The sequence below is a fragment of the Littorina saxatilis genome, linkage group LG17 (genome assembly GCF_037325665.1).
Source record: "Littorina saxatilis isolate snail1 linkage group LG17, US_GU_Lsax_2.0, whole genome shotgun sequence".
Taxonomy (NCBI): Eukaryota; Metazoa; Mollusca; class Gastropoda; order Littorinimorpha; family Littorinidae; genus Littorina; species Littorina saxatilis.
In genome coordinates this window covers 8,117,232-8,135,468 of record NC_090261.1, presented here as the reverse complement: position 1 = coordinate 8,135,468, position 18,237 = coordinate 8,117,232, and the positions used below count along the sequence as shown (strand labels likewise).

General features: G+C 45.9%; 2 protein-coding genes across 2 annotated transcripts in view; one reads left to right on the top strand and one right to left on the bottom strand.

Annotated features, from left to right (window-relative positions):
• LOC138951835 (uncharacterized) overlaps positions 1–18,237 on the top strand; it is a 53,079-nt gene that overhangs the window by 32,194 nt on the left and 2,648 nt on the right. The window lies entirely within an intron of this gene.
• On the bottom strand, positions 573–17,103 carry LOC138952509 (kinesin-like protein KIF28P). The gene is made up of 7 exons (XM_070324195.1): positions 17,086–17,103; positions 16,562–16,642; positions 15,133–15,284; positions 14,257–14,562; positions 13,528–13,694; positions 12,895–13,074; positions 573–1,152 (listed from the first exon to the last, which is right to left on the bottom strand). Exons 1-7 carry the CDS (start codon positions 17,101–17,103, stop codon positions 1,001–1,003), a joined length of 1,056 nt encoding a protein of 351 aa, XP_070180296.1. The 3' UTR covers positions 573–1,000.

Here is an 18,237-nt window from a genome sequence, read left to right as displayed (position 1 = left end):
CTTCTGCGAATGCCAAATTGCTACTGTCTTAGACTCTCAGTAGACATAAAACATAACTCATTATTGTTCAAACAATACAAGTAAACCATACAAAATTGTGGCTTAGCAGTACACTAAAGGACATATAAACAAAGCGTAAACATTTGACACAGTCATGGCAATCAGCCACTCTGTTCACGTGGCTCTTCACGTTACTTTTCATAACATCTGTACAGACAAACAAATAAACACACACACACACACAGTGACACACACTTTACTCCCTGCACACATTGCCAATATATTGCACCTTGCAGTTACAGCCATTTATCTCTGTCCTTGAGTTATGCGTCATAAACCCTGTAATTCAATTAATCCAAAAACAAAGAGACTGCCAATGTTCCAATTTTCAGAATAAAAAAACAAGAAAGGTAAGTTGTTGGAACGTTTGTTATTGACAAAAATACGTTCCAAGCAATATAAGTATGAAAATGAAATAAAACGGAACTTTCGTTCAGATGTCAGAGAAAAATATATAGTGACTGGATGGACGCAAAAATTGTAACGTATTTTTGTCAATAACAAACAACTTACCTTTCTCGTTTTTTGATTCTGTAATTCAATGCATTTTCCATCAGTCCATGCAGTCACTATTTTTCTCTGACATCTGAACGAAAGTTCCGTTTTATTTAATTTGTTTATACTTAATATTGCTTGGAAATTTGGGCTGCTTCTGCCCACGGAAAAGCTATTAGCAACAAAAGTCCCATTACCCAGGTAAACGCATGTTAGGGTGTACTCAGGTGTAAGGTGCAAACCTGCACTTCAGGCAAAATACTTTAGTTCTTTTATACGCCATGGCAGTGACATGAGGGTGGAACATGGATACAGTCTCTGATTCATCACACAAAAATGTCCCAGCCTGGATTCGAACCTGTGACTCAACAATCACAAGTCCAGTGGTCTTCCAACTGAGCTACAAAGTGTTAGTTACATATCTGTGGGTGTCAGCTGTGCCAAATCAAGATTGCTTGGACCGCTGTATGGCAATTTTCACACTTTCCTTCAAAGAAAGAACACAGTTGTTGAGCTCCTCTTCTGCTGCTTGAAGCTGAGATGAGCAGTCAGCCCACGACTGTAGTCGCACCTCCTGAGCTTTGCTGTTCTCAATGGCTGGAAACAAAAACCAAGAATACCATGAAAAAAGTAAAGTCACACAATTTGAATGGAATACTGGCTGTTTTACAACCATGGAAATGCAAGAAGTGAATTCAATTCTTGAACGCTGTAGAAATCTGGCGGAAAAAAAAATCAGAAGATGAACATTACGGGTATATATATACTGTTCAAAAAAAGAAACGCATAGCTTGTAATATTTGGTTAATTTAGTTATATGGCTACAAGGATATCCACCAAACTGCAGAAAATGTTTATCTGGTCGTCGACCTTTCGTCCATTGCCACAAGTGAGCTCTGCACGTGACGCATGCGTTATCAGTGGCTACAATGTCAAAATTGCTCATTTGGCATGACCACTCGTCATGCTTCAGTGTAATCTCGTGAAACTCGGGGAATATTGAGCTCTCACCATGTCTTCCAAAACCCATAAAAGCGGATTGTTCGCCACAAAGAAATCAGACGACAATTCAGCGACGAAAGATGGCCCGATTGAGCAGAGAAGACCGCCAAATTGCATTGGGTCGTTTACAAGCAGGCCAAAGTCAAAGTGCAATCGCCAGGCACTTCCACGTGTCCCAGAGCACCATCAGTAGACTGTGGGTCAGGTTTCAAGCCACTGGCTCCGTTGCTGACTTGCCACGAGCGGGAAGACCAAGGGCGACAACTGCTGCTCACGACCGCTTCATACGGCTCCGCCACCTCCGGAATCGTTTCCTGTCGGCCTCATCTTCTGTCCAGGCTCTCCCCGGGCCACACCGATTATCGGACCAGACCGTGCGGAACCGCCTGCATGAAGCTGGTTTGAGAGCTCGCAGACCTCACAGAGGAGCTGTCCTCACCCGCCGCCATCGCCAGAACAACAATAACAATAACAATAACAGCACTTTATTGTCCATTAAAATATTACATAAAAATGGAAATTTTTCTTCGGCACACCCTGTCTGCCTGTAAACGATTATAACAACAATTGTATAGGACGACACACATAAAACATAAAACATAAAAGGGATACAATCAAATATGATATTGCAACCGAGTGCAGTGGGGCAACCAGCACCTTCGCTGGACCGTCCGGAATCACTGGAGACACGTGTGGTTCAGCGACGAGTCCTACTTCCTGCTCCAGCGACATGATGGTCGGAGGAGGGTCTACCGGAGAGTAACCGAACGTTACACGCCCAACTGTGTGGATGAGGCACCCGTTCATGGTGGTGGAGGCGTCATGGTGTGGGGGGCGATCAATACCGCTGGAAGGAGCACCCTGGTGCACGTCCAAGGGCGCATAACTGCCCAGCGATACGTGGAGGAAATTCTGCGCCCACACGCCCTTCCTCTTCTGGCTGACCAGGATGCCATATTCCAGCAGGACAACGCTCGCCCGCACACAGCACGACTCACCACCCAGTTCCTCACCGACCACCATGTCCAGGTGCTTCCCTGGCCATCCATGTCGCCAGACATGAACCCGATAAAACACCTCTGGGATGAATTGGACAGACGTGTGCGCAGGCGAGAAGAAGCGCCGGCAAATCACCGCGATCTATTGCAGGCACTTCAGGAGGAGTGGGACACCATCCCACAGCAAGATATCCGGCATCTGATCCAGTCCATGCCCAGAAGGTGCCGGGCAGTTGTTGCTGCTCAAGGCAGTCACACCCCCTACTGACTTGACAGCCTCGACACCCAATCGTATTGATTGACTGATTGATTTGAAGATGCAAATGAACTGTGTGTGCATTCAACTGTGTCCATACCAAATTTCAAACAAATAATCTAAATATTGGATTTTCTGTTAATTTTTTCGAAAAATAAAACAAATTTGGCAAGTAGCAACTATGCGTTTCTTTTTTTGAACAGTATAAATGTAAAACTTCCTTTTTGGTAACATACTGTTTCAACTGATTCATGCTGCGAAAAAACAAAATGTTCTGAAAATTGTCAATCTCTAAGAACACCAGGTAAAATTTGAAACTTTTGAACCAAGCAACTGTGCTTGTCCTTAATAAAACGCTCCCCCCCCCCCCCCCCCCCCCCCAAAAAAAAAAAAAAAAAAAACACACACACAAAAAACAAGCAATAACAATAATAATAATACGAGAATCTATAACGCGCACATATCTCACCACAAGCCGACTCAAGGCGCACTATGGCTGCTTTCCTAGCAGGGTTGGAAAAAAAGGTGAGAAAACCTGAGTGTTTGTGGGAGTGGTAGCCCACAAAGCCCGGGGAAGGAGAAAAAGCCTGAGTGTATGTGGGAGTGGTAGCCCACAAAGCCCGGGGAAGGAGAAAAAGCCTGAGTGTATGTGGGAGTGGTAGCCCACAAAGCCAAGGGAAGAAGAAAAAGCCTGAGTGTATGTGGGAGTGGTAGCCCACGAAGCCCGGGGAAGGAGAAAAAGCCTGAGTGTGTGTGGGAGTGGTAGCCCACAAAGCCCGGGAAAGGAGAAAAAGCCTGAGTGAATCTGGAAGTGGTAGCCCACAAAGCTAGGGGAAGGATAAAAAACCTGAGTGAATGTGGGAGTGGTAGCCCACAAAGCCCGGAGAAGGAGAAAAAACCTGAGGTAATGTGGCAGTGGTAGCCCACAAAGCCCGGGGAAGGAGAAAAAGCCTGAGTATATGTGGGAGTGGTAGCCCACAAAGCCCGGGGAAGGAGAAAAAACCTGAGTGAATGTGGGAGTGGTAGCCCACAAAGCCCGGGAAAGAAGAAACAAGTCGCGTAAGGCGAAAATCGAAAATTTTATTGTAAATTTTCATTTAATAAATATACCTACCCGAATCACATGTAGCATTGACACAATCGGAGATGCTAGGTTCTGTACAGGCTAACCGTCTAAGGGAAGCAACCCCAACCACAAAAGTGTAAACGTAGCCATGGTAATGCCCATACACCCGGGGAGTTACCTCCCCTCGTGCATGCCATGTCACTACTGCTACTGAACACGTGGTTCCTATCATTCGACCTAAAGAATAAATTCTCCAAATCAAAAGCGGGGTTGGCGGGAGGGAATATACTATGTGATTCGGGTAGGTATATTTATTAAATGAAAATTTACAATAAAATTTTCGATTAAATTACATATTCCTACTCCGAATCACATGTAGCAGATTGCAACAACAAGGCGGTGGGAAAGAAAAATCCAACTCACTCAAAAAACCTTGCCGAAAACCTGGACCGCTGCCAAAGAATCAGGGCGGTCCCAGTGGGAAAGAAAATCTAACCCACTCAAAAAGCCCTTGGCAGGGCTGGCCCACTGCCAACAGGCAGTGAGGGAACCGAGGAAAGTCCTGATTGACAGCCGAGAAGTATCTCAGGCAAAAGCGTAAGAGACAACCTCAGAGATCCAGAAAGCTGTGCTCAGCACTTCTTCCAATCTCCTAGCCGTAAAAAACAGCACAGGAATAGACCCAAGCCTTGGATTAATAACCCTGGCGAGCCAAGGGAAAGACAAGCTTCCCCCCCCCCCTTTTATTGGAAGGAAATGCTAATGTCCTGAGAAGATCCGTGCGTAAGGTTGTCCCCTCAACTGAGAAGGACGAACCCCCGCGGTGACCTTAAGACAACCATGCCAAAGTCTGCAAACCTTGGGATGTAGTAAAGCCCAAAAGGCTTGTGAGAAAGAAGTCAGCTCAAAACAAGAGTGACCAATCCCCACGAAAGAGCGAGAGAGAGACATCCAAGCACTAAGTACCAGAGTCCACCTCGAAGGGAAAACTCACAAATAGAAGGTCGCCAGTTATCCCCTACCAGTCCCTGCGAACGCAGGGAGAGAGGTAGCACCCGACAGCAGCCACTTACGACTGTGCGTAAGCTACCGGAAGTGAGGACCCACGGTGGTCAAAAACCGATGTGACTGGCAACCATAAACAAAATGGCTAAAAGCCAGAATGTTCCCAAAACAGTCTGCTTGAAGGTAATCGAGAGTGAATCAAAAACCGAAAGCAGAAAACCAAGACTGGTAAACGTAAACCGTGAAGCCAGCCAGCCATAAGACTCCCGAAACCAGAGTTCTCAGGGAAAAAACAGGCAGTTAACTTCCTAGCCAAATCAAGAGCCTACCTGAGTTTGGCCAGAAAACCCAGAGCGCGTCTGTCCCTGTCTGAAGACAGAGTCCAACGCGGAGAAAAACGGACAACCGCCCTAGACAAAGTTGCCTTTTGTAGCCGGGTGACTGTAAGGAAACCCGACCCAACAGACGTCATCCTGACTCGCCTCATACTAAGATGAGGAAGAAGAGAGGAAAGGCCCAAGACTGAAGTCACAGGAACCGAACCTTAGCTAAACCTCTGCCCGAAGGGGAAGAGTAGCCAAAACCTGAGAGAGAGGAGGAAAGCCACAAAGAACTACTCCTCAAACATCCATTGTCCAAGACAATGCCCCCTCAGGAAAACCTGAATGTTACTTCCGAGGCCAACTCAAGCGTACCTTAAGTTTGGACGAAACACCAGAACGCGTCTGATCACTAGAGAAAGACAGAGTCCGACTCGATGAAAGACAACAAGGACCAAAGTCCAAACGTTTGTGGCCAAACAGGGGTAACCTGAAGCCAGAGAACCCCACAAGCCACAAGAAACGGGAAGGCAACAACCACCATCGCCGCAACGTGGAATGGCTGTTGCCCAGCCAAGGCTGCCTATTGGCTGCCGGCTTAGCTTAACCAGAGGAATGAGCATGCTTCTGCTAAGCATGTTTCTGAGTATGCTAGCCTTACCTTCCTTCAACCCTTGTAAAGCAGTCAGAGACCTGGTGATCTCTATTCGACTGAATCTCTACTGCAGGCAAAGTTTAAGCGACTCTCTTTGACTGTTCAGGGAACTGAGAAAGCGAAAGAAACGAGTCCCTCCGACACCCGCCGTACGAGCGTAGTGAAGGAAGGGCAGCCTCATCTGCTCCATGCTCACCCTAGCAAGGGCTGGCCAACAGAGTAGAGAAAGGAGGCAAGTTCCAAAGGCTGAATAAGCAAGAAGGAACAAAAGGTGAAGCCCGTGTAGCCGAAGCCAGCCAAGGCTGAGCATGTTCCGGAACTGAACCATAGTAGAAACAGCGGCAGAACCAAAACAGTAGAGATACCACCTTCGGGAGGAGATGGCCTAGCCAAAACCTGCAAACCGTGGTACCTACAAAAGGTGACTAAGGAACCGGAAGTAGGAAAACATCCTATCTTCACGGAACGGAAGTCCGACATCGACAACAAAGTCAACCAACAAGGAAGCCACCAATGTCGATGCACCCAAGGGAAATCCTGAGCCGAAGCTTGAGCTTCGACGGAAATCCAGAACGTGTTCGATTGCTGACTAAAGACTGAGAACCAGAATAGCTCAGCTACGAACGCAAACCGAAGTCACAGTTGCTGGTGGTAAACTGATGAATGAGATGACCGGAAACCGGAAAACCATCCAACCAGAAAAAGACCTGACTCATCCCCCTACTGACGGTCGTGAATAGGGGAAACGTCCAGGGCCACCTGAACTGAATAGGCAGTAAACGCAACACCCAACAGGTAAAGTGAAGACTGCCCCGGCTGAGGCTGAAAGCCTAAATGCCCGTAGGCCAGCCGCTGTTCCTCACCCACCGACCTCCGGAGGAGTGTCAGGAAGAGGAGAAGTGTATCCGAACAGAGCCGGAAATGCAGCAGACAAAACCGCAAAAAACGGAAGCGAAAGTTGCATAGAGTAGACTGAGGCCGGAAGCCCAAACGCCCGTAGGCCAGTCCTCTGTCAACTCCAGTCAAAACCGCAACGTGTACTTGAAATGGAGGACTTATGCTTCCAGTAAAACCGGAAACACCACGCCGACAACGGCTTCTGCACTTGTGAAACACAAATGCCCACGACGGAACAAGAGTGAGACAGAACAGAAGAGGACTGGGGCCGGAACCCGAACGCCCGTAGGCCAGTCCTCGATCAACCCCAGACAAGCCACTACGTGCGCTTGTGATGGAGGACCTATGCTTCCAGACAGGAAGTGTAGGAGGCCGAAACCCCGTCCGGGAAAACCTTCGACGTGACCTCTGCCGCAGCTTAGAGGACAGCGTTAAGCCTTTTTCCCAATAACCAGCACATGTGGAATCGCTGACGACAGACTGAATGTCCGACACAACCGGCGAAAAAACCGAAGTCCACGTACTGGTGGAAGGCCGGTGAAACGGCATAACCGGAAAACCGGAAATCCGTCCCCCCCGACGTCGTCCTAACTCATGCCTCGACCAGGCTAAGAGAGAGAAGACGGCAAGTCTGCAGCCGCAGGAACCGGAACGGCAGTCGACGCGACAACCGAAGGTTGAAACGCTGACTACATCGGCCAGGGCTGAGACAACACCTGCCCGAAGGGCTGGCGTTGCTCCTCAGCTACCGACATCCGGGAGGAAGTGGAAGCGAAAGGAGCAGTAAATCCGGGCGGAGCCGGAAAGCACAAGACGAGACCGCGAAAAGCGGAAGCGCCGAATGCGAGGACGGAGGCCAGAAGCCCGAATGCCCTAAAGGCAACGTCCGGTCAACCCCGGAAACGACCACAGCGGGTGCGTACGTCAGAGGACCTATGCTTCCAGCGAGTGCCGGAAGCGCAGCGCCAGAAACGGCTACCGCCATTGCTCCGCCACACAATGGTCTTCAAGGAAGCCAGGGTGTGACTGAACAGAGGACGAATGCCCGGGGGGCAACGTCCGGTCAACTCCGGAAACGACCACAGCGGGTGCGTACGTCAGAGGACCTATGCTTCCAGCGAGTGCCGGAAGCGCAGCGCCGGAAACGGCTACCGCCACTGCTCCGCCACACAATGGTCCTCGAGGAAACCAGGGTGCGACTGAACAGAGGACGAATGCCCGGGGGGCAACGTCCGGTCAACCCCGGAAACGACCACAGCGGGTGCGCACATCGGGGGACCTGGTCAACCCCGGAAACGACCACAGCGGGTGCGTACATCGGGGGACCTATGCTTCCGGCGAGTGCCGGAAGCGCAGCAGTCGGAAACGGCTAGACAACTCCGGAAACGACCCCAGCGGGTGCGTACGTCGGAGAAGTAGCCGGAACCAACTGCCGCCATTGCTCAGCCACACAATGGTCTTCAGTGAAGCCAGGGTGCGACTGAACAGAGGACAAATGCCCGGGGGGCAACGTCCGGTCAACCCCGGAAACGACCACAGCGGGTGCGCACATCGGGGGACCTGGTCAACCCCGGAAACGACCACAGCGGGTGCGTACATCGGGGGACCTATGCTTCCGGCGAGTGCCGGAAGCGCAGCAGTCGGAAACGGCTAGACAAATCCGGAAACGACCCCAGCGGGTGCGTACGTCGGAGAAGTAGCCGGAACCAACTGCCGCCATTGCTCAGCCACACAATGGTCTTCAGTGAAGCCAGGGTGCGACTGAACAGGGGTTTGCGGGTCGTGAACCCGCCGAAAAGAGCTGTGTCCCAGCAGGGACTGTCCGACGGCCTCACGAGGGCCTGTGGACCAGCTCGACTTACTTGAATCGCCAACCACAGCGGTAGAAGACGAAGAAGCAAAACATCCGCCCAAGACAACGTCTCGGCCGGAAGCGTCAAAGAAGCCAACAAGGTGACGTCGCCCACAGACAGCGGGACCAACGGAAGACGCAGGCTTGGAACGCGAACATTTCTTCACAAAGATAACTCAGACACCTGATCTGCTAACGGCAGAGAAGGCGAGGAGAAGAAACAGGACGTACAACAGTATATGACTGCCCCACAAAGTGTTTGTTCGAGGCAGAAAGAGTAACGAACAAAACATAACAAACATGTTAAATTCGAAACCACGACAAGTCCTACGGACTGGTAGATACCTGCTAAAGCCTAGCCAAGTAACTGTCAGCGACGCTGATACACAAAATGGCGGCCAAGCGATAAGTTACTGGACAAAATTTAGAAGTCCAAAACGGACGAAAATTAAGCAATAACAAAAATTCCTGTCAAAGTAATGACGAAATATGAAATGGCTTACCAACTAACAAAGCAGAAGGCAAAAACGCAGGTAAAGTAAGGAGAACCTCACCATAACATAGGCCTAGCCACCGAAATAAGCTGTCAGGAAAGCTGAGCAACCGAAAGTGGCGGCCACAAGATAAGTTACTGAAACGCATTTAGGAGTCCAAACGGACAAAAAGTCAGCAACTATAGATAAATTCCTGTCAAACTAAAGACAAGAAGGAACAAGCTTACCAACTAAACAAAGCAGCAAGCAAGTAAGAAGGTAAAAATACGTTTACCTCCAAAATACATCGGCCTAGCCACAAAAACTGTCAACTCATGCTGACAACAAAAATGGCGGCCAACAGTAGTCACTGAAATATCACAGGTCCAAACACGGACGAAAATCAGCAACTACAACAAATTTCCTGTCAAAATAATGACCAAAATGGAAAGAGCTCACCAACTACGAAGCAGGAGGCAAGATAGACGGTAACGTGGCCGGTGGGTGTCAAAACAACACCAACAGCGCAGCCACAGGGGAGCCCAAAAATACAACAACCTGCTCCCTCGAAAGCTGTAAGGTCGAATGATAGGAACCACGTGTTCAGTAGCAGTAGTGACATGGCATGCACGAGGGGAGGTAACTCCCCGGGTGTATGGGCATTACCATGGCTACGTTTACACTTTTGTGGTTGGGGTTGCTTCCCTTAGACGGTTAGCCTGTACAGAACCTAGCATCTCCGATTGTGTCAATGCTACATGTGATTCGGAGTAGGAATATGTAATTTAATACAATATTTAGTCAAGTAGCTGCCATTTTTCAGCAAGACCGTATACTCGTAGCATCGTCAGTCCACCGCTCATGGCAAAGGCAGTGAAATTGACAAGAAGAGCGGGGTAGTAGTTGCGCTAAGAAGGATAGCACGCTTTTCTGTACCTCTCTTTGTTTTAACTTTCTGAGCGTGTTTTTAATCCAAACATATCATATCTATATGTTTTTGGAATCAGGAACCGACAAGGAATAAGATGAAAGTGTTTTTAAATTGATTTGGACAATTGAATTTTGATAATAATTTTTATATATTTAATTTTCAGAGCTTGTTTTTAATCCGAATATAACATATTTATATGTTTTTGGAATCAGCAAATGATGGAGAATAAGATAAACGTAAATTTTGGATCGTTTTATAAATGTTTATTTTTTTTTACAATTTTCCGATTTTTAATGACCAAAGTCATTAATTAATTTTTAAGCCACCAAGCTGAAATGCAATACCGAACCCCGGGCTTCGTCGAAGATTACTTGACCAAAATTTGAACCAATTTGGTTGAAAAATGAGGGCGTGACAGTGCCGCCTCAACTTTCACGAAAAGCCGGATATGACGTCATCAAAGACATTTATCAAAAAAATGAAAAAAACGTATGGGGATATCATACCCAGGAACTTTCATGTCAAATTTCATAAAGATCGGTCCAGTAGTTTGGTCTGAATCGCTCTACACGCACGCACACACACACATACACACACACACACACACATACACCACGACCCTCGTTTCGATTCCCCCTCGATGTTAAAATATTTAGTCAAAACTTGACTAAATATAAAAAGCCTGAGTGAATCTGGAAGTGGTAGCCCACAAAGCTAGGGGAAGGAGAAAAAACCTGAGTGAATGTGGGAGTGGTAGCCCACAAAGCCCGGAGAAGGAGAAAAAACCTGAGTTAATGTGGGAGTGGTAGCCCACAAAGCCCGGGGAAGGAGAAAAAGCCTGAGTGTATGTGGGAGTGGTAGCCCACAAAGCCCGGGGAAGGAGAAAAAACTTGAGTGAATGTGGGAGTGGTAGCCCACAAAGCCCGGGGAAGGAGAAACAAGTCGCGTAAGGCGAAAATACAATATTTAGTCAAGTAGCTGCCCTTTTTCAGCAAGACCGTATACTCGTAGCATCGTCAGTCCACCGCTCATGGCAAAGGCAGTGAAATTGACAAGAAGAGCGGGGTAGTAGTTGCGCTAAGAAGGATAGCACGCTTTTCTGTACCTCTCTTTGTTTTAACTTTCTGAGCGTGTTTTTAATCCAAACATATCATATCTATATGTTTTTGGAATCAGGAACCGACAAGGAATAAGATGAAAGTGTTTTTAAATTGATTTGGACAATTTAATTTTGATAATAATTTTTATATATTTAATTTTCAGAGCTTGTTTTTAATCCGAATATAACATATTTATATGTTTTTGGAATCAGCAAATGATGGAGAATAAGATAAACGTAAATTTGGATCGTTTTATAAATTTTTATTTTTTTTTACAATTTTCCGATTTTTAATGACCAAAGTCATTAATTAATTTTTAAGCCACCAAGCTGAAATGCAATACCGAAGTCCGGGCTTCGTCGAAGATTACTTGACCAAAATTTCAACCAATTTGGTTGAAAAATGAGGGCGTGACAGTGCCGCCTCAACTTTCACGAAAAGCCGGATATGACGTCATCAAAGACATTTATCAAAAAAATGAAAAAAACGTTCGGGGATTTCATACCCAGGAACTCTCATGTCAAATTTCATAAAGATCGGTCCAGTAGTTTAGTCTGAATCGCTCTACACACACACACACACACACGCACGCACACACGCACGCACATACACCACGACCCTCGTTTCGATTCCCCCTCGATGTTAAAATATTTAGTCAAAACTTGACTAAATATAAAAACCTGAGTGAATGTGGGAGTGGTAGCCCACAAAGCCCGGGGGAAGGAGAAAAAACCTGAGTGTATGTGGGAGTGGTAGCCCACAAAGCCTAGGGAAGGAGAAACAAGAAGGGCAAAGCCCATACGACTCACATGCTTGAACTTGACCTTTACATGACCTTGACCTTCGGGGTCAAGGTCAAATAACTAAACCTAGCAATGACATCATACACTAAGAACTGCTTTACACATTTTTCCTACCAAAATACATGTGCCCATCCAAGGTCATGCAACACAAAGCTGTTAATTCAAGACATAGGAAGTACAATGGTGCTTATTGGCTCTTTCTACCATGAGATATGGTCACTTTTAGTGGTTCACTACCTTATTTTGGTCACATTTCATAAGGGTCAAAGTGACCTTGACCTTGATCATATGTGACCAAATGTGTCTCATGATGAAAGCATAACATGTGCCCCACATAATTTTTAAGTTTGAAACAGTTATCTTCCATAGTTCAGGGTCAAGGTCACTTCAAAATATGTATACAATCCAACTTTGAAGAGCTCCTGTGACCTTGACCTTGAAGCAAGGTAAACCAAACTGGTATCAAAAGATGGGGCTTACTTTGCCCTATATATCATATATAGGTGAGGTATTGAATCTCAAAAACTTCAGAGAAAATGGGAAAAATGTGAAAAATAGCTGGTTTTTAGGCAACATTTATGGCCCCTGCGACCTTGACCTTGAAGCAAGGTCAAGATGCTATGTATGTTTTTTGGGGCCTTGTCATCATACACCATCTTGCCAAATTTGGTACTGATAGACTGAATAGTGTCCAAGAAATATCCAACGTTAAAGTTTTCCGGACGGACGTCCGGACGGACGGGGGGGACGGACGGACGGACGACTCGGGTGAGTACATCGACTCACTTTTGCTTCGCATGTGAGTCAAAAACCTGAGTGAATGTGGGAGTGGTAGCCCACAAAGCCCGGGGAAGGAGAAAAAACCTGAGTGTATGTGGGAGTGGTAGCCCACAAAGCCCGGGGAAGGAGAAAAAGCCTGAGTGTATGTGGGAGTGGTAGCCCACAAAGCCAGGGGAAGGAGAAAAAGCCTGAGGAGCTCACCATGGTCTCTGAGAGTTCTGAGTTTGTGTCTGACAGGACCTATGTTTCTGAAGAAGTGGCGCAAGTCTTGTGCAAGCGTCAGATCCAGCACAAGACCCCCATCCTTCCCATTCTTGACAGAGTCTGTGGAACTCTGTCGTGACGAGTCTCTTGGTACTGATGATGTGGAACCTGCAGCACCTGTTGACAAAGACGGGGGTGATGAAAACATGTAAAGGCAGTCCTTAATTAAGCCTGAAGTCGACTTCGCGAAGACCACGTGAAGTCTATTAACCAAACACTCAGTGGTAAAGCTCTGTGTGGCCAGCTTGGCGAAGTATACTTTGCGTAGTTGACTTGGCCCAGTTAAGGACAGGCTTAAATAACATTAGTGTCTGACCAACCCAGGTTTTTTCCCTGCTATTTCCAAGCCTTCTTTTCAATGTTGGAAAACATGAACAAAAACCAAGCAAACAAAAATACACACACACACACAAAAAGGCTAAACAAAAACCACCACCAATGAACCCCAACAACAGGTGTAAATAACAAATAATATACGCACACTTTTCTGTGGGACTGACGCTATCCTGTGATACAATTACAGTAAAGTTATAAACATTTTTCTGGATTTACGTAACATAACACTCCAACCTTGAGTTCCCCACAATTCCAGCTGCAGACCCTGAGTGCAGAAAAACTTGAAGAGACTGGTAGTTACTGCGTCAAAGGCAAAGTGGAACTTGTTGTGGAACTTTCCGTTCACAGCACCCAGGACTGTTTCCGTCCTCAGAACCTCCTCCTCTCCCTCCATCCACACTCTGAAACGTACAAACATCCAGTTACAACCTGGGTAGTGGTACCTGTGATGAAAGTCTAGCAGACTGTGTTCTTACATTGCGGCTGGCCTGTCATGTTAGGGACATGTTTGGTCACGATAAAAGACTAAGGGACAACAGAGGGTGTCCTTTATTGGGAGCTGTCCTCTCATTGGAGGGGCCAACATCACAGGTACCAATGTATTATCGATCAGGACAAGTTGTGACCTTTGTCTGATGTTGTATTGATGATTTACCTGTAGATGACACTGATTTTCTCAACTATTTTTTCCCTAATGTATATCAATTTGCCTGTGAGTTTGACTTAATTGTACCTCGTAAGTTTTTGTTTTTGATCATTATTAAAGTAAGATGCTTAAAAGGCACGTAACAGGAAGCCTACATTCTGGTTTGAAGTCTATAATCACCATGTGCCCCTAATTGTCCACGGTTGCCTTCAAGGACATTACATTTTAACTTCATTTCAGATTTAAAACACTAGGCGAGCTGACATCCAAGAATACCCTCCCTGGGTATCTTCGTCAAACATGCACCGGACACATACTTGCAGTAAATCCCTCGCTGTCGATTGCTGGCTGCCCAGTGAACATCACGGAAACTGGAAACTGCTAGTCGCAGGTTGAGTTCTTTGTCCATCACCTCCGTAGGGTCCTGCAAAGTGTCCCCCTGGGCCAGCAGCGGCTCGCCTTTGCTGGTGCAGGGCATCATGCTAATGTGGACTGTTGCCACCTGTTTGCCGCCAGAGTCCTTCACAGGTACGTCGTCTTCCACAGGTAGGTGGTACGTGATGTTGTGCAGACTGACACTACACCTGTAGTGAATTACACATTTTATTTGTTTGATTCCATTTCTAGGCAACAATACATTTTGAGATGAAAGACCAAAATGCAGTCCAATACTTGCAAGCACGTGTGTGTGTCGGCCCGCTATTGCGCGGGGCCGCTATTGCGCGAATCTTTAGGGTTAGGGTTAGGGTTAGGGTTAGATTCGCGCAATAGCGGACCCGCGTAATAGCGGCCCAGCCCCGTGTTCGTGTTCATGCATGTCACCATGTGTTCGTGGATTCTAGTACTCTGTCTTTCAAACATTCTCTTTCTCTCTCTTACTCACACACACACACACACACGCACATTTTCTCACTCACACACACACACACACACATGCTCAACAACCGTTACAGTCATCCCTTCAAGACCCTGCACTTTTCAACAGACAGGCAGACAGACAGACAAACACACACACACACACATGCGCTCAACATCATAAGTCATAATTCCTTCAAGACCCACGTTCCCACACACAGACAGAGAGCTAGACCACACACACACACACGTACATTTGCTCAACAGCTTAAGCCATCTCTTCAAAACCCACCTTCCCACACACACACACAAAACTGAAGTCCCCCTCTCCAAAGTACCTTCCCAGACAGGTATCAGGCTGGTGGGAGTCATAGAAAGGGCTGTTCTTTTGTCCCAAGGCCGGCATCCTGTCTGTGGCCAGCAGCTGGTCATACAGCTCATCCATGGTCTGTCTGCGCTGCTCAAACTCTGCCTTGGACCACACCCACTCCTGCAAGTATCATAGACACAGCCTATTAAACTACAAGCTTCTCGTCGTACAGCTCATCCATGGTCTGTCTGCGCTGCTCAAACTCTGCCTTGGACCACACCCACTCCTGCAAGCATCACACACACCTTCTTGCTTTTTTTTTATTCTCCATTTCTTTCGAGAATGAAAAACGTTTCATTGCTGTTCTTGCTTAGAAATACAGTGTAAGACCTAAAAGTAAAAAAAGAAATTAAGTCTCAACAAGTCGCGTAAGGCGAAATTACTACATTTAGTCAAGCTGTGGAACTCACAGAATGAAACTGAACGCACTGCATTTTTTCACAATGACCGTAGTCCGCCGCTTGTGCAAAACGGAGTGAAACTGATGAGCCTGTTCAGCGCGGTAGTGGTTTCGCTGTGCTGCATAGCACACTTTTCTGTACCTCTCTTCGTTTTAACTTTCTGAGCGTGTTTTTAATCCAAACATATCATATCTATTTGGAATCAGGAACCGACAAGGAATAAGATTGTTTTTAAATCGATTTGGGAAATTTAATTTTGATCATAATTTTTATATTTTTAATTTTCAGAGCTTGTTTTTAATCCAAATATAACATATTTATATGTTTTTGGAATCAGGAAATGATGTAGAATAAAATGAACGTAAATTTGGATCGTTTTATATAAAAAAATTATTAAAATTTTCAGATTTTAAATGACCAAAGTCATTAATTAATTTTTAAGCCACCAAGCTGAAATGCAATACCGAAGTCCGGCCTTCGTCGAAGATTGCTTTACAAAAATTTCAATCAATTTGATTGAAAAATGAGGGTGTGACAGTGCCACCTCAACTTTTACAAAAAGCCGGATATGACGTCATCAAAAGTATTTATCGAAAATATGGAAAAAAAGTCCGGGGATATCATTCCCAGGAACTCTCATGTCAAATTTCATAAAGATCGGTCCAGTAGTTTGGTCTGAATCGCTCTACACACACACACGCACAGACAGACACACACACATACACCACGACCCTCGTCTCGATTCCCCCTCTATGTTAAAACATTTAGTCAAAACTTGACTAAATGTAAAAAAGAGAAAGTCTTAAAAATAGAGGCAAATTCAGAGATTTCATGAAGAAAAAAATCTTGGAAAACAAGGTCTTAAAACAGAGGTTTTCAAAAAGAGAGACACCAAAATGTAATTTAGACACAGAGAAAAACTAAACAATGATGGGAAACTCACCAAGGTAATTCAAATACAGAGACAAACTGTATGAACACTGATGGGAAACTCACCATATCCAGATCTTTATCTGTGGCTCTCACACACAGGATGTTGGACCTTTTCTTGCCAATTTCTACCTCAAATTTCATATTCTGCAATGAAAACACAGAAGTCAGTAATTATGCTTGCATAGAATACAGCAGACTTCCACTAACTCGGTGCGGTCCACTAAATCGCGAATTCGGCTATATCGCGGAGACCTCTTGGACCCCGAAAAAAACAGGACCGACCTTTTTTTATAATTTTTTTTTTTTACAAAATTAGTCACGTAAAGGCCAAAAAATAGTACAGATCATGAAAAAAAATTCTATCATAACCACGCTATCTCTCTCTGGGTCCGATGGCCTTTCATCATGCAGTAAATTGTCATTTCATCTTATCAGTCTCTCTCTCTTTCTCTCTCTCTTTCTCTCCCTCAGTCTCTCCAAATAGTGTTCTAAGTGTGTGGGTGTTTTCAGGTTGTGTACATTACGGGTTGATCGAGACCTGCGAACAAAAGAAAAACAAACCTTTCACGCGCACGTGTCCCACTGACTATGTCAAGAACTTTCATGCCACGATCGGTATCGTCAAATTGGCCACGTGCCTATAGAGGTTAAGTGTCTGACCACTAAGTCAGTATGGCCAGTCAGGTGTGCAGTTGAACACTCGAGTCCAGCTAATTGCGATCTCTGCTAGATGGTCCGGGTGGCCACAGGCGCCAATCAAGTGCTTAAACTGCGCTTCAGTCTTCTGCAATCTAGTCAGGCATGCAATTTAACACTCGAGTCCCGCTAATCGCGATCTCAGCTAGACGCCCCGGATTTTCTACAGGCGCCATGAAGTGCTTCAGCTTCTTGCGTTATAGCAGGTGGCAGAAAAAGCAAACAATCAAAGAAGAAATCTACACGCTTTCTGCCAAAGACAAAACGCGTGTCAACTCAGACTCACACAAAGCAAAACAAAACAAAAAAAGCTTATCCATGTAACTGACGCATCTAAAAACGTAAACGTCAACCAATGTTTTTGATCCACCAATCATTCTGATCTAACTATCGTTGGTGTCAAATAGTATGTTGTCAATATAAGACCAGCGCTAAACCCAACATGTATTCATTACACGATTGCAAACGAGAGAAAGCTAGAGCTACGATGTGTGCAGCAGTGAGTCGCTATACGCGTACAGTGTACGTCTGTGTCTGTCTGTGTCTGATTAACTAGTAAGTTTGTGACGACGTATGAGTCGGAGAAAAAAGAAAAGAAATCGTCATCTGCTGATAAAAGAAAACGTGTCATCGCAGTTAATCTTTTGAGAACTTAGTTGCCAACAGAAGCGTTACATTGCGAGAAACGCAGTAACACATACACATGAACATTGTAGCACAACCACATGCCAGGCATGTGCACACACGCATGCACATACACACAATGCACGCACACACACACACATGCACTCACACGGCAAACGCACACACGCCAACGTGACGCTCAGTCACAGGCTTTTTGTGACCAACAAGGGAAATAACCGTGTTTTTCTCTGACTCAGAAGAGAACGCGGTTTCTTCCCTTTAATTGGACCCCAAACTGCATCGCGAATAATTATCGCGATCAAAAATCTTTGGACCCCAAAGACCGCGAGTTAGTGGAAGTCTGCTGTACTTTAATATAACATGATCACTATCTGATCATACATGAATTACAAAAGAGG